General features: G+C 43.0%; 1 protein-coding gene across 3 annotated transcripts in view; it reads right to left on the bottom strand.

Moving 5' to 3' along the window:
- lamb2l (laminin, beta 2-like) overlaps positions 1-13769 on the bottom strand; it is a 91755-nt gene that overhangs the window by 4312 nt on the left and 73674 nt on the right. For all 3 annotated transcript variants that reach the window (XM_051661354.1, XM_051661355.1, XM_051661356.1), the window contains exons 20-31: positions 13517-13660; positions 13107-13338; positions 11972-12135; positions 11669-11893; positions 11125-11339; positions 9288-9384; positions 8793-9165; positions 7449-7633; positions 6889-7136; positions 5493-5708; positions 5269-5413; positions 46-253 (exon numbers count right to left, since the gene is read on the bottom strand). In XM_051661354.1, coding sequence (XP_051517314.1) covers positions 46-253; positions 5269-5413; positions 5493-5708; positions 6889-7136; positions 7449-7633; positions 8793-9165; positions 9288-9384; positions 11125-11339; positions 11669-11893; positions 11972-12135; positions 13107-13338; positions 13517-13660 — 2452 coding nt within the window. The remainder of the gene's footprint in view (positions 1-45; positions 254-5268; positions 5414-5492; positions 5709-6888; positions 7137-7448; positions 7634-8792; positions 9166-9287; positions 9385-11124; positions 11340-11668; positions 11894-11971; positions 12136-13106; positions 13339-13516; positions 13661-13769) is intronic.

Below are 13769 nucleotides of genomic sequence, written 5' to 3'. Positions count from 1 at the left end.
AATATATTGTTGTGAAAAAATAGCAAAAAACATTATCTCACTTACCTTGCATTTTGTGCTCTTTTAAGCACATCCCTGGCCACGGCCAGTTGCTCTGATGTGCGGTTGAACACACCCTCCATGTTGGTGAGGTTGGCGATGTTGTCTTTGATCTGCTGGACTATATTGCCTAGTACGGTTCTGTTGACTGGTAAGGTGATCGCCAAAACCTGCCGGGCCACTTTCTCAATGCTTTCTGGATCTGCTCCCTCCTCTGAATATAACATCAACTTTAGTATTAAAAAAGCTTTTTTATGGTTTACAAATAATAAATTGACATTTGGTTTGTTTAAATGTTTTAAAGGAATAGTTCATGCAAAATTTTTAATTCTGTTTTCATTTACCCTCATGTTGTTTAAAATCTACGTTATTTTCTTTCTTCTGTAAAAAACTAAACGCCGATATTTTGCAGAATGTTCAAGATGCTCTTTTCCATACAACAAAATTGACAAAACCATTGGTAGACTGAAATATGAGTCACTATTTTCTGAACATCTTCCCCTCTGCCTCTCAAATCTCATTCACAATTGTGCACCGATCCTGACACAGCAGGTTTAAGCAAACGTCATTGATTCTGGTGTTTCTCAAAACTGGTCGTGATGCACCAGGTTTGAATGTGTGCAAGCATGAATGAAATTAAAGAGCTATGGCGAAGGGGAAAATCTGCAGAAAATAACTTGAATTTTGAGCTGTTGCTCAGACAAAGCTACAGTATAGGGCTTTTTTGTCCTTAAGGAAGCTTGACAGCCCCTGGTTATTGTCTATTATCATGCCAACATTCTGCTAAATATCTCTGTGGTGATGGAGGTGTGGCCGAGCGACTTCTGTAGAGAGTGAGGCCAGGAGAGGAAGAGCGGTAAGGATTGACACCTATGGGAAATTATCTCTAACAGCTGTTTTGTGTTGCAGTGAGAGCTGGAGAGGGATAAAAGGGCAATCCAGACAGCCTGAGGGAAGAGAGCACGCAGCCGAGTTGATCTATGTGTTCATTTGTTGTGCTGAAAAGCAAACCGTTTGGCGTTACACTTAAAAGTGCTTGAATAAAAAGACTTACGTTAGATTGTTTTTCTGACTCCCGCTTCCTCCAACACAAGAGAACTAATGATCTATCACAGTGGTGCCGAAACCCAGGAATTAGGAGGAAGAAAATGCCGTCATGGAGTCCTCGCTGCTGGCCGAAGTGTTCAAGACTCTCGCCAGCATCCACCAAGCCCAACATCAGTCTCTGTTTGAGCTGCGTATGGAACAGGAGCAGCAGTTCCAGGCGCTCTTCCAAGCTCAAGCGGAGGACCGGCAGGTGCTACGGAGCTTGGTAAACCAGGAGTGATCTTCAGCCGTGACTCTGGACCCACCTATGGCCGTACCGCATGCCACGCTGACAAAGATGGGACCTCAGGATGATCTGGAGGCATTCCTTGAGCTCTCCTGCCTCATGCCGCTGTTGTCCAGGGAAGCCCAACTCACTGCCCAACAACTACCTGTGTCCAACCTCCTGGTGTACGAAGATCTAAAGAAAGCCATCCTGCAATGGGTCGGCTGAAGCCCAGAGCAACATCGCCAACACTTCCACTCACTTACGCTCAGCGAGCTCAGCCGCCTGTTCACATTCGCTCGACAGCTCCATGACACCAGCCGAAGGTGGATGCTGGCTGAAGATTGTGACGCCGAGGAGGTATTCAATCTGGTGGTACTGTAACAATTCATCACCCAGCTACCGAAAGGGACAGCCGAGTGGGTCCAGTGCCACCGACCAGCATCGCTGGATGGGGCGATCCAGCTGGCTGAGGACCATATAGCGGTGTATTCGGGGGCCGGCAAGCTCTCTTCTTCTCTCTCTGTCTCTCTCCTCCCTCCCCCTCTCCTTCCCCTCGTCCTGTTCCAGATCCCCAGAAACAAGGAATTATGTCCCCAACCAAGTGTATTGGTGTGTGGTGTGTGATTCGCTGGCTGGGGAAGCAGTACCATGGCCGTCTATGTCAGCTCCACATCTGGAGGATGTAAGTGAGGGGGAAGTCTCGGCTTCCCCAGCCCATAGAGGATTCCCTGCAGGGGATTTCCCTCTGGTGCAGACGCTAGAGGAGACCCTTAGGCACACCTTCGATCAAGTGAGAGTGATTGATGGTAAATGCATGCAGCCAGACATTGCACTCGCAACTCCGTATTTTTCAAATATCAATGATCAGTTGTATCGAGTGACGCAGGACACTCCGACAAAGGAGGATACAACCCAATTGTTAGTACCGAAGTTATTCCAGATGGCTCATTATAATCTGATGGCGGGTCACTTAGGACAGGAAAAAACACTAAAGCATCTAATGACCCATTTCTATTGGCTGGGCATTTGTAGGGATGTTCACAGGTGGTGTGCAACATGCCGAGAATATCAGCTGGTGAATCTGCCGGCCACACCAAGAGGGCCATTGTGCCCCCTTCCTTGATCGATGTCCCCTTCGAAAGAATTGGTATGGACCTCATCGGGCCATTAGAGCAGACAGCATGTGGGCATCGCTTTGTGTTGGTTCTGGTAGACTATGCAACGATATCCGGAAGCAGTGCCTCTGCGCAACATTTCAGCACGAAGTGTTGCGGAAGCACTCTTCAGAATTATCTCCCAAGTGGGGATTCCAAAAGAAATCCTCACTGATCACTACATTTATGTCATGTACACTACGCGAACTGTACGAATTATTGGGCATTAAATCGATTTGGACCAGCATTTACCACCCCCAAACAGACAGTTTGGTCAAACTATTTAATCAGACCCTAAAGAATATGATTCGTAAGTTCATGCACGAAGATGCTCAAAATTGGGAAAAGTGGCTCGAGCCCTTATTATTTGCAGTGTGATAGGTCCTGCAAGCCTCCATGGGGTTCTCTCCATTTGAATTATTGTATGGGCGTCAACTGCATGGCGTGCTGACGTCCTGTGGGAAAATTGGGGAGGAGGGATCTTCAAACAGCAAAAACAAAATTCAATATTTTCTTGACCTGAGAGCAAAACTCCACACACTGGGGCAATTAACACAGGAGAATTTACCCAGGTTCAAGAACGTCAAAGCCAGCTGTATAATAGGGGTACTTGACTATGGGAATTTACACCAGGAGATAAAGTCCTTGTATTGCTCCCCACATCGAGCTCTAAATTACTCGCCAAATGGCAAGGACCCTTTGAGGTCACATGGCGAGTTGGGAAAATTGATTATGAGGTGAAAAAAATGGATAGAGGAGGAGCACATAAGATTTACCACCTCAACCTCCTAAAACCGTGGAGAGAGGCAGTCCCCAAGACTCTGGCGATGGTGGTTCCAGAGATGGAGGAGCTCGGACTGGAGGTGAATTTAAGAGTCACCCCGGTCACTTGTGGAGACCACCTCTCACCATCCCAAGTCAAGGATTTTGCCAGGTTGCAAGGAGAATTCTCCGACATGTTCTCGCCTCTCTTGTACGACTCTCATAGAGCACCATATCAAAATGACACCAGGGTTAGTGGTATGTAGTCGTCCCTACCGATTACCCGAGCACAAAAAAGAAGAATTAAAGGCCATGCTGGATATGGGGGTAATAAAAGAATCCCACAGTGACTGGGCCAGCCCGGTGGTGTTGGTTCCTAAGAGCGACGGCTCGGTCAGGTTCTGTGTGGATTATAGAATAGTCAATGCGGTGTCTAAGTTTGATGCATACCCGATGCCTCGGATTGATGTGCTGCTCGATCAGTTAGGTGCGGCTTGCTTTTATTCGACACTGGATTTGACGAAGGGATATTGGCAGGTCTCCTTAACTTCCATGTCCCGTGAAAAGACGGCATTTTCCACACCATTCGGATTACACCAATTTGTGACACTTCTGTTCGGTTTGTTCGGGGCCCCGGCTACATTTCAGCAGCTCATGGACAGAATCCTCAGACCACACTCTGCTTAGGCCACTGCCTATCTAAACGACAAAAGTATTTTCAGTAATGATTGCCAGCAGCACCTGCGACATCTGAGGGCTGTCCTGAGGTCGTTGAGATGGGCGGGACTCACGGCAAATCCAAAGAAGTGCGCAATTGGGTGGGTGGAAGTACGGTGTCTGGGCTTCCACTTGGGTCAAGGGTAGGTGCGGCCCCAAATTGATGCAGATGCAGCCTGCCCAAAACCTAAGACCAAAAAGGAGGTGAGACAGTTCCTGGGGCTGGCTGGCTATTATGGTAGGTTTACTTTTTTAACTATTCGACCACCACCAGCCCGCTGACTGATCTGACTTAAAAGGGGGCACCAGATCTGGTCCAGTGGATGGAACCGTGTCAGTAGGCGTTCACATAAGTGAAGGCTGCACTTTTCAGTGGTCTGTTTTTGCACTCACCCGACTTCACTCTCCGCTTTATCTTGCAGACGGATGCATCGGACAGGGGGGTGGGAGCGGTACTGTCCCAGATGGTGGAGGGGGAGGAGTGCCCCGTGCTGTACATTAGTCGTAAGCTCTCACTGAGAGAGACTAAGTACAGCACAATTGAGTGTTTGACCATCAAGTGGGCGTTCCTCACCCTCCGATACTATCTGTTGGGGCGTGCTTTCACCCTCTGTTCGGACCAACGTGCGGATCACCCCTTGGTATCTAGCTCTCCAGCCTTTTAAGTTTGAGGTGGTGCAGATGGCTGTTGCAGATTTCCTCTCCAGAAATGGGGGGAGGAGTAAGTGACATGCCGGATGGCTCCCCGGCCTGAGTCGGGCGATGGGGGTATGTGGTGATGGGGGCGTGGCCGAGCGACGTCTGTAGAGAGCAAGGTTGGGAGAGGAATAGCAGTAAGGATTGACACCTGTGGGAAATTATCTCTAACAGCTGTTTTGTGTTGCAGTGAGAGCTGGAGAGGGATAAAAGGGCAGTCCAGACCGCTGGAGGGAAGAGAGAGAGACGCACGCAGCCAAGTTGATCTATATGTTAATTTGTTGTGCTGAATAACAAACCGTTTGGTGTTACACTGAAAAGTGCTTGAATAAAAAGACTTCCGTTGGATTGTTTTTCCGGCTCCCGCTTCCTCCTTCACTAGAGAACTAGTGATCTGTCACAATTTCCTTTTATGTTACAGAAAATCATTTGGGTTTTAAACGTGACATAATTTTAATTTTTAAGGTGAACTATCCCTTTAATGACTCTGAGAACAGCATTTCACATGACAAAACCAAACTGAAATACAAATGTATAATCAGTTCCATTTGATGTTATGACGTTACTATTTGACAGCAAACGAACCTGTTAAAAAGTCTCTAATCTTCTGAATGAAGTTTTTCAGTTTTTTGTTGGAGTTCTCAAAGAGTTCCTTCTTGCTCTGGGCTTTATCAAGAGTGTCCTTCGCTTGAGTCTTCACATTCTGGGCGAGTGTAGCAATGTCTCTGAGCTGAGAGGAAAGCAGAGATTATTGAAGCTCTTTCATAAGTGTGAACACAACACCCACGCTCAAACAAACACCTTTTTACCTTTTTAGCCAACAATTGTAATTCCTCGCTTGTGGTGGTCAGGTTCTTACGAACATCATCAGTGTGGTTCAGGGCCGCCACTGAGGCCCCAATGGTTCCTTTACACCCCCTTCCTCCACACTTTAGCGCACCTTCGCTGTCACGGCAACCTGCACCCCCACATGGGCTATCAGGACAGCTGTTATTTGCACTAGTGTTGCCATGGCCACCACATACCTTAAGACATAAGACAAACAAGAATCTATGAACATGTAATTTACTGTATATAAAGTGGCCCCAAAAAGTACAGTATTTTGACAATTAAGGCATGCCATTGCTTTATATAACAAAATATCAAAGCAAAATATAGTACAAAGATGTTTTGTGAGGTTTCAAATAATAAAAAAATACTGTAGATATATTGTTCAAAATTAAAGGATAGTTCGCCCAAAAATGAAAAATTCTCTACCATTTATTCGCCCTCATGTCATACCAGATGTATATGACTTTCTTTCTTCTGCTGAACACACACGCACACACACACACAAAGATTTTTAGAAGAATATCCCAGGTCTGTAGGTCCATACAATGCAAGTGAATGGTGACCAAAATTCTATAGCTCCAAAAATCACATAAAGGCAGTATAAAAGTAATCCATAAGACTCCAGTGGTTACATCTGTCTTCAGAAGCAATATGATTTGTGTGGGTGAGAAACAGATCAATATTTAAGTCCTTTTTTACTATCAATCTTCTTTTTTTATTTTTGGCGATTCACATTCTTCATGCATATCACCACCTACTGGGCAGGTAGGAGAATTTATAGTAAAAAGTTAAATATTGAACTGTTTATTACCCACACTTATCATACCGCTTCTGAGGACATGGATTTAACCACTGGAGTCTTATGGATTCTTTTTAAGCTGCCTTTATGTGCTTTTTGGTGTTAAAAAATGTTGGTCACCATTCACTTGCATTGTAAGGACCTACAGAGCTGAAATATTCTTCTAAAAATCTTTGTTTGTGTTCAGCAGAAGAAAGAAAGTAATAAACATCTGGGATGGCATGAAGGTGAGGAAATGATGAGAGGATTTTCACTTTTGGGTGTACAATCCCTTTAAAAAAAAAAAAGTGAATTTGGACACTTTCTGGTTATCAAACTTAGTGGAACATGTCCATAATAAATGTGTTGAACAACACCTGTGGTTACTCTGCTAGGACACCTGTATGAACTTATGGGGAACTGAATTCATACAACCACTAAAAATGACCAGATGGTATTCAGGCATTTTTAAGTGTGTCTTAAGTATTGGGACCACCGTAGGTAAGGGTACTCTGAGCTAGTTTCTGCACTTGTACCTTCTAATGACCAGGTCCACTTCTAGGTCTCTAGACCAAAGTTTTGCCCCATGTCTCTACCTTGTTGCTGAGGTGGCGGACCTTTTTGTCCATCTCATGACCTTTTCCCTCTAGTTCAGACAGAGATTTATTGTTAGCAGCAACTGTACGTAGGAAGCTGTCCTTTCTCTGTTTCAGCAAGGCTTCGGTACGGTTGCGTGTATCGTAAGAATGTTCCACAGGGCTTTGGGGTCCGTATACAGAGGCATTACAGCGCTGTTCTGATTTCAGTGAACTCTGGTAGTACTTGCGCACATTCTCAAACTGCTCTATAAAAGGAAAATAACAAAAGACATCAGCATGAATCAAATGTTTTTAAGGAAATGGTAGAGTATGAGAATCATAAGCAGGCCCAGACATAATTTGCAGACTTTTTTGCATTTTCTGAGGAGAATCTGTGAAATTCTTCAAAATTGATGTACATGATAGAATGTGTTAAATAGAGCTAGTGCAATCTTACTGTTAGCCAAAAGCATAAACAAATTGGCAATTTTATTTTATAAACGAACAAGCAAGGGACAAAGTTGAATTTTATATATGTAGTCTATACAATCATCAATCAACCACTTCAACTGATTTACCTGCCAGCCCAGCAGTGAGGTAGTTCTCGAGCTCTCTGCGCAGTTGGTGAAGTGTATTGTTCAAGTCTCTAAGTTCTCGCTCCAATGTGGTTAGGTTCCGTTTCAGAGCGTCATCATGTTCTGCTGTCATATTCAGTTCGTGAACCACACCCATCAAACGCCCATCAGTCAAAGCTATCTCAGCTCTGACGAAAATAGTAGAAGTCAATTCAAATGAAGAAATACACTCCGAAGCAATGTGCAAGTCTCACAACTGTGAAAGTGCTGTATACTGCAGAGCATGGGCATCACTTTGTTTTAAAAAGTGGTGGGGACTGTTTTTATTTTTTTATTTTTTATTTTTTTGCTTTTTTTTTGGAGTTGGGGGTTAGTAAGGGTTCGTGAATTGGCGAAACACATGAAAATAAATTATGTTATGTGCAGATAATGGTCATTCTTGATGATCAATTCAAGCGGTCCAATAAATATGAGCGGGGACACATATGTTTGCAATTTTGCTTTGCAGTTTAACTGGAAAGGAGCACAAGCTGCAGAACAAAGTGTGCGTCTGTGTGCACAAGAGAATGTAGCCACCTGTTGTCACAAAGCAACTGATAACAGCCGCGATGAGCCCTAATTATAACAAAGAATGACAAACTCCAGTGCCAGATCGGCACTTATTATAACACACACAAATGAAATGGAACTCCAGCTCAAGAAATGAATATATTTCTTTTGCATTAGACACCTGACGAAAGCTATTTAAAAAAGTGGTGGGGACAAAATTGGCAAAGGGAAAAAGTGGTAGGGACATGACCCACCCGTCCCACCCTTAAATGAGACCTTTACTGCAGAGTTAGAGAAATTTACTTTTTTAACAAAGGAGCAATATTTGCCCTCTGGAGTTGTTTTTTCTTTTGAAGGCATAGTTATTTACTAACCTTATAAAACACACAGCATTCCATCCATTTACTGTATGTCAAATACTTCAACTGAATAATTTAAGAAAAACAAATCTCAATCAGGGCAATTATGGCAGTTGATTATAAAATCAAATCAATATAAAATACACAAGTATCTGAAAATAATATACTATAAACTATAAATGTTCAGCTATAATACTTCCTAAATAATTGGCCAGTCACTATGATAGATCATACAGTTATCTTCCCTCTTCCTTTAATAGATTTTGCAGTTTTGGAGTAGCTGTGATGTTTTCTTTTTTTTTTCTTGCCCCCACATTTTAAATATCAGGTGCATTTTTGTCAGTTTCAGTATCCTTTTTGCCCTGAGCCCTGTTGAATTTTTGACCCTGGTATACAGCACAACACACTTATGGCTGGAGTGGACCTGTGCAGGCTTTACCTCAAGTCATCGATGGACTGGTTGATTAAGTTATAGGTTCCTTCTCTGTCTCCATTTCGTAGTAGGTCCTGAACCTGTTCCAGCTTCCTTTCCAATTCATGAATGCGGGCATCACTAATACTGGGCACCTCTCCCTTCTCCAGAATCATTGCAATGACATCCTTGATGTGGGTCAAATCACGGCGGACTTGGCACACTGCATCATCCCACAGCTGGAAGCAGGGATGGCAGGGAACACACTTGGGGAAGGTTCCAGTAAAGCCACGGGCACACTCGTCACAGCGCCGTCCTGAAGCTCCCTCCTTACACTCACATGCACCAGTTGCACGGTCACACTGAGCTGTATCTGACCCCAGTGGGTGGCAGTTACACTCTGTATAGAGGACAGATAGAACAATGAGGGCTAATGATCTGGCACAGAGGAGTAGAAGCAGGGCTGTTCTTGCAGAAGAGGAGTTGGATGTGTGTCTGTATGTATGTGTGTGCAATACTCACCCTCACATTGCACTCTGGGATCACCCCAGTGGAACATCTCACACTCTGTGCACTGTTTCCCTCCAAAACCTGGCTGGCAATGACACTGACCATTGAACTAACAACATGAAATAAGACAGAAGAGGACATAGAGAGTAGAAGATAGAAAAAAGAACAGGAGAGAATATTTAATTGTAAAACATAATTATTGCAAAGACAGTAAAGAAATAGTTCATCCAAAGCTGAAATTTCATCATTTACTCCAAATTTGGAAAAATGTTCCAAATTTGTATGACTTTCTTCCATGAAACACAAATGCAGAGATTTTGCAGAATATCGCTGTTTTCCATTCAATGAAAGCAGATGGTGATTTTTACTGCAAAGCTCCAAGTAAAAAGTAGTCCATATAACTTGTGCCCTATATTCCAGTTCTTCTGAATCCATCTGAGAGCTATGTATATCATTAAAATTTTTGCATATCCAAACTTGATGCAGCGTGATTGGCGATGTGACACAAAAATCCCTCTTTCAGAAGATTATAAGGAGCTCTTCCGACTTACTGGGTTCTTGAGCTTACACTCATTGATCACTTTTTTAGGAATACTATGGTCCTAATAAAGTGCCCAACGTGGTCTTCTACTGTTGTAGCCCATCTGCCTCAAGGTTCAACGTGTTTTGCATTCTGAGATGCAATTCTGCTCACAACAATTCTACAGAGTGGTTATCTGAGTTTCCATAGCCTTTCTGTCAGCTTGAGCCAGTCTGGCCATTCTCCGTTGAGGCGTTTTCATCTGCAGAACTGCCGCTCACTGGATGTTTTTTGTTTTTGGCACCATTCTAAGTAAACACTAGAGACTGTTGTGCGTGAAAATCCCAGGAGATCAGCAGTTACAGAAATACTTAAACCAGCCCGTCTGGATCTAACAATCATGCTACGGTTGAAATCACTGAGATCACATTTTTTCTCCATTCTGATGGTTGATGTGAACATTAACTGAAGCTTCTGACCTGTATCTGAATGATTTTATGCACTGCACTGCTGCCAAATGATTAGCTGATTAGATAATCGCATGAATAAGTAGGTGTACAGGTGTTACTAATAAAGTGTTCAGTGAGTGTAAAAAATGTGCATGTGTCTCGAGACACGTTTTAAAAGTAAATTTTTTTTTTTTACTTGGCACAGCGTCTAAAAATGTGATGCTGAAAAAACAGCGAAATGCAGTGCAACGGTCAAATATCCGTCCGTCTAGGGAATGATACATAGAAAAACATGCCAAAAATGCATTCCATGTGAACAGCCCCTAAGAATTCAGAATATATAGAAATGTAGCACACAAGTTGCATGGACTACTTTTATATTGCTTCTTTGCTTTTTTTTACAGAGCTTGGAAGTAATAATTACACATTCATTGTATAGATGACAGTGGCTGAACATTCTTAAAAAAATCCACGTTCATGCTTCACAAAAGCAAGAAAATCATAATGGTTTTGATTGACATGAGGGAGTGTAAATGGCCCTGAAACCTACTCAAATCTAAGACACCAGCAATATTATGTATTATTGGCTGTAGAGCCGAGGAGGGCGGGGCCGGGCTGGAATGAGACACACCCGGTCCCCAATCAGCCTGACGGGGCGCGCGAGGGATAAAGGCGGCCGGGGACGACAGTTCGAGAGAGAGAGAATTGCAGGCAGCTGTGCTGTGTTTTTGGTTGTGTGTGTGTTTTTGGTTAATAAATTATTATTTAAGTTGTCAAGCCGGTTCTCACCTCCTCCTTTCCTCTAAACCCCCTTACACTGGCATATATTAAATACAGCATCTAAAGACATTGTACTGTACTTAAATACAATAGGCCATACCATGTTGCAGTGGGTGCTGAGGGCATTTGGTTGGGAGCATCCACATGGTTTACATCCATAATCAGAGCCGAAGTCCCAGTGGTTAGGGGCACACTGGTCACAGTTGTGGCCGATGATGTTTGGTCTGCAAGGGCAATGTCCGGTCTGTCTATCACAGTGACACTGTCCATCGGTGCAGTAGGCCGGTAAAGTGCCTGCATTTACACATGTACAGCCTGCAGAACAAAAGAAAGCAGAATTGGATATAAATGTATTCCCAGAATATAATTTCACATAAAAATGGCTTAAAGGGATAGTTCACCCAAAAATCTACTTTTTGGACAACAAAAAGGCAGAATGTTAGCCTCAGTAACCATTCGCTTTCATTACATATTTTTCCCCCAATAAATTACAATAAAAGTGAATGGTGACTGAGGCTATCAGTCCCTAACATTCTGCAAAACATCTCCTTTTGTGTTCCACGGAAGAGAGAAAAGTAATGACAGATAAGGGTGAGTAAATAATGATAGTTATAAGGCATAAGAAGAACGGTCACTGTACTTACACCTACAGTCCTGTGTGAGTGCGTTTCCGTAGAAACCAGGTTTACACTCAGAGCACAAGTGGCCGCCTGTGTTGTACAGGCACCTAAGGCACTGACCGGTGAGTGGGTCACATGACTCGGGGTCCTGGGGATCAATGTTCCCATTGCACTGGCATGGGCGGCACGCCCCACCAGGCTGCTCAGGATCCCCATAATAACCAGGAGCACAGCGATCACAGCGAGGATCTGAGAGAAGTCAGTCTTGCATCAATTAAACTATTTCAACAACTTTGATTCATTGACTTACTGTAATTTATGTTTTACCAGCATATCCTTGGCTACATTGGCAGAGGATTTGATTGGAGGCATAGTCTACGTGACAAGAAGCTCCATTGGAATGTCCACTGTCAGGATGACCTGGACATGGACAGGGACGACAGTGCTCACCAGAACCCAAAACTGGGTTACCAAAGAAACCGTTCATACACCTAAAGTGAGAAAGGACAGGATGGGACACTCCGTGATGGTGCAGAGGATTAAGCATCAATGTACCTTTATGTATCCATTTATTAACTGATATTCTTCTCCTCCTTCCAGCTGTTAACCGTTGCTACCGGATTATTGGGTCTGGATATATCCTTTAAATAACTTGAAATATTTATAAAAAATTGTCTCATTTTATGTTCCACAGAAGATAAATCATATGGGTTTAAACTATATAAGAGTAAATATTAAAGGGATAGTTCACCCAAAAATGAAAATTCTCTAATTTTCTCACTTTCATGCCATCCAAGATGTGTATGACTTTCCTTCTTCTGCAGAACACAAACAAAGATATTTAGAAGAATATCTCAGCTCTGTAGGTCCATACAATGCATGAGAATAGTGACCAGACCTTTGAAGCTCCAAAAAGCACATAAAGGCAGCATAAAATTAATTAATAAGACTCAAGTGGTTTAAAATGTCTTAGATCGATATTTCAATCCTTTTTTACTATAAATCTCCACTTTCACTAGTGGAGAGATTTACAGAAAAAAAGGACTTAAATATTAATCTGTTTCTTACCCACACCCATTATGTCGCTTCTGAAGATATGGATTAAACCACTGGAGTTTTATGGATTACTTTTAAGTTGCCTTTATGTGATTTTTGGAGCTTCAAAAGTCTGGTCACCATTCTCATGCATTGCGTGGACCTACAGAGCTAAGATATTCTTCTAAATATTTATGTTCTGTAGAAGAAAGAAAGTCATAAACATCTGTGATGGCATGAGGTTGAGTAAATGATGAGAGAATTTTCATTTTTGGGTGAATTACTCTTTTAGATTCTTTGCTCAAGGGCACATTTATAGTTTATTGATAACTTCATGCAGGGTTTGAACCTACAACCTCTCAGTTAAGGGTTCTGATCTTTAACCACTAAACTGCAGCACCCCTTTCTTGAGAAGTAAAATTCTCACCTCTCACATAGCTGTCCTGTTGTGTTGTCTCTGCACTCGTAGCAGGCACCTGTCTCGGGGTCACAGCTCTCTGCATGGCCATTACACTGGCATGGCCTACAGTTGGGGAATCCCCACTGACCCGGTTGGCAGTCCGAGCACTGACGCCCCATCGCTCCATGCCGGCAGGGACACTGGCCCGTAACCGGGTCACATTGATGCCCCACAGAGCCCTGCGAGTGGCAGTCACATACTGTTGAGGACAAAGATGGGGGGAAAAGACATTGAGAAATATATACAAATCATTTAGAATTTGCTCTCAACTATCATGGAGGAAAAAAATATATATATATTTTTAAAGCAATAGTCTATATAAATTAAATATATTTAACAGATATACACTATCAATGTCAAATTAAGAGCTGTCTCACCAGTGCAGCCATATGGCCCAAATCCATACCTCCCTGGTGCACACTGATCACATTTACGGCCAATAACACTGGGCTTACAGCGACATTGGCCTCCAACTCTATCACACTCTGCACTCAGGGAACCTTGCGGGTCACATTCACATGCTGCAGAAACAAAAGAATTCAAACTATAATTACTCTAAGAATTTTTTAGAAGATATTAATAAAAATATGAATAGTAATATTTATCTAAAGGAAAAGGGAATTGAAGCAT

The sequence above is a fragment of the Myxocyprinus asiaticus genome, chromosome 29, assembly GCF_019703515.2.
Source record: "Myxocyprinus asiaticus isolate MX2 ecotype Aquarium Trade chromosome 29, UBuf_Myxa_2, whole genome shotgun sequence".
NCBI classification, from domain to species: Eukaryota; Metazoa; Chordata; class Actinopteri; order Cypriniformes; family Catostomidae; genus Myxocyprinus; species Myxocyprinus asiaticus.
Note: the sequence above shows the minus strand (reverse complement) of the source record. Positions and strands in the feature narration are given on the sequence as shown.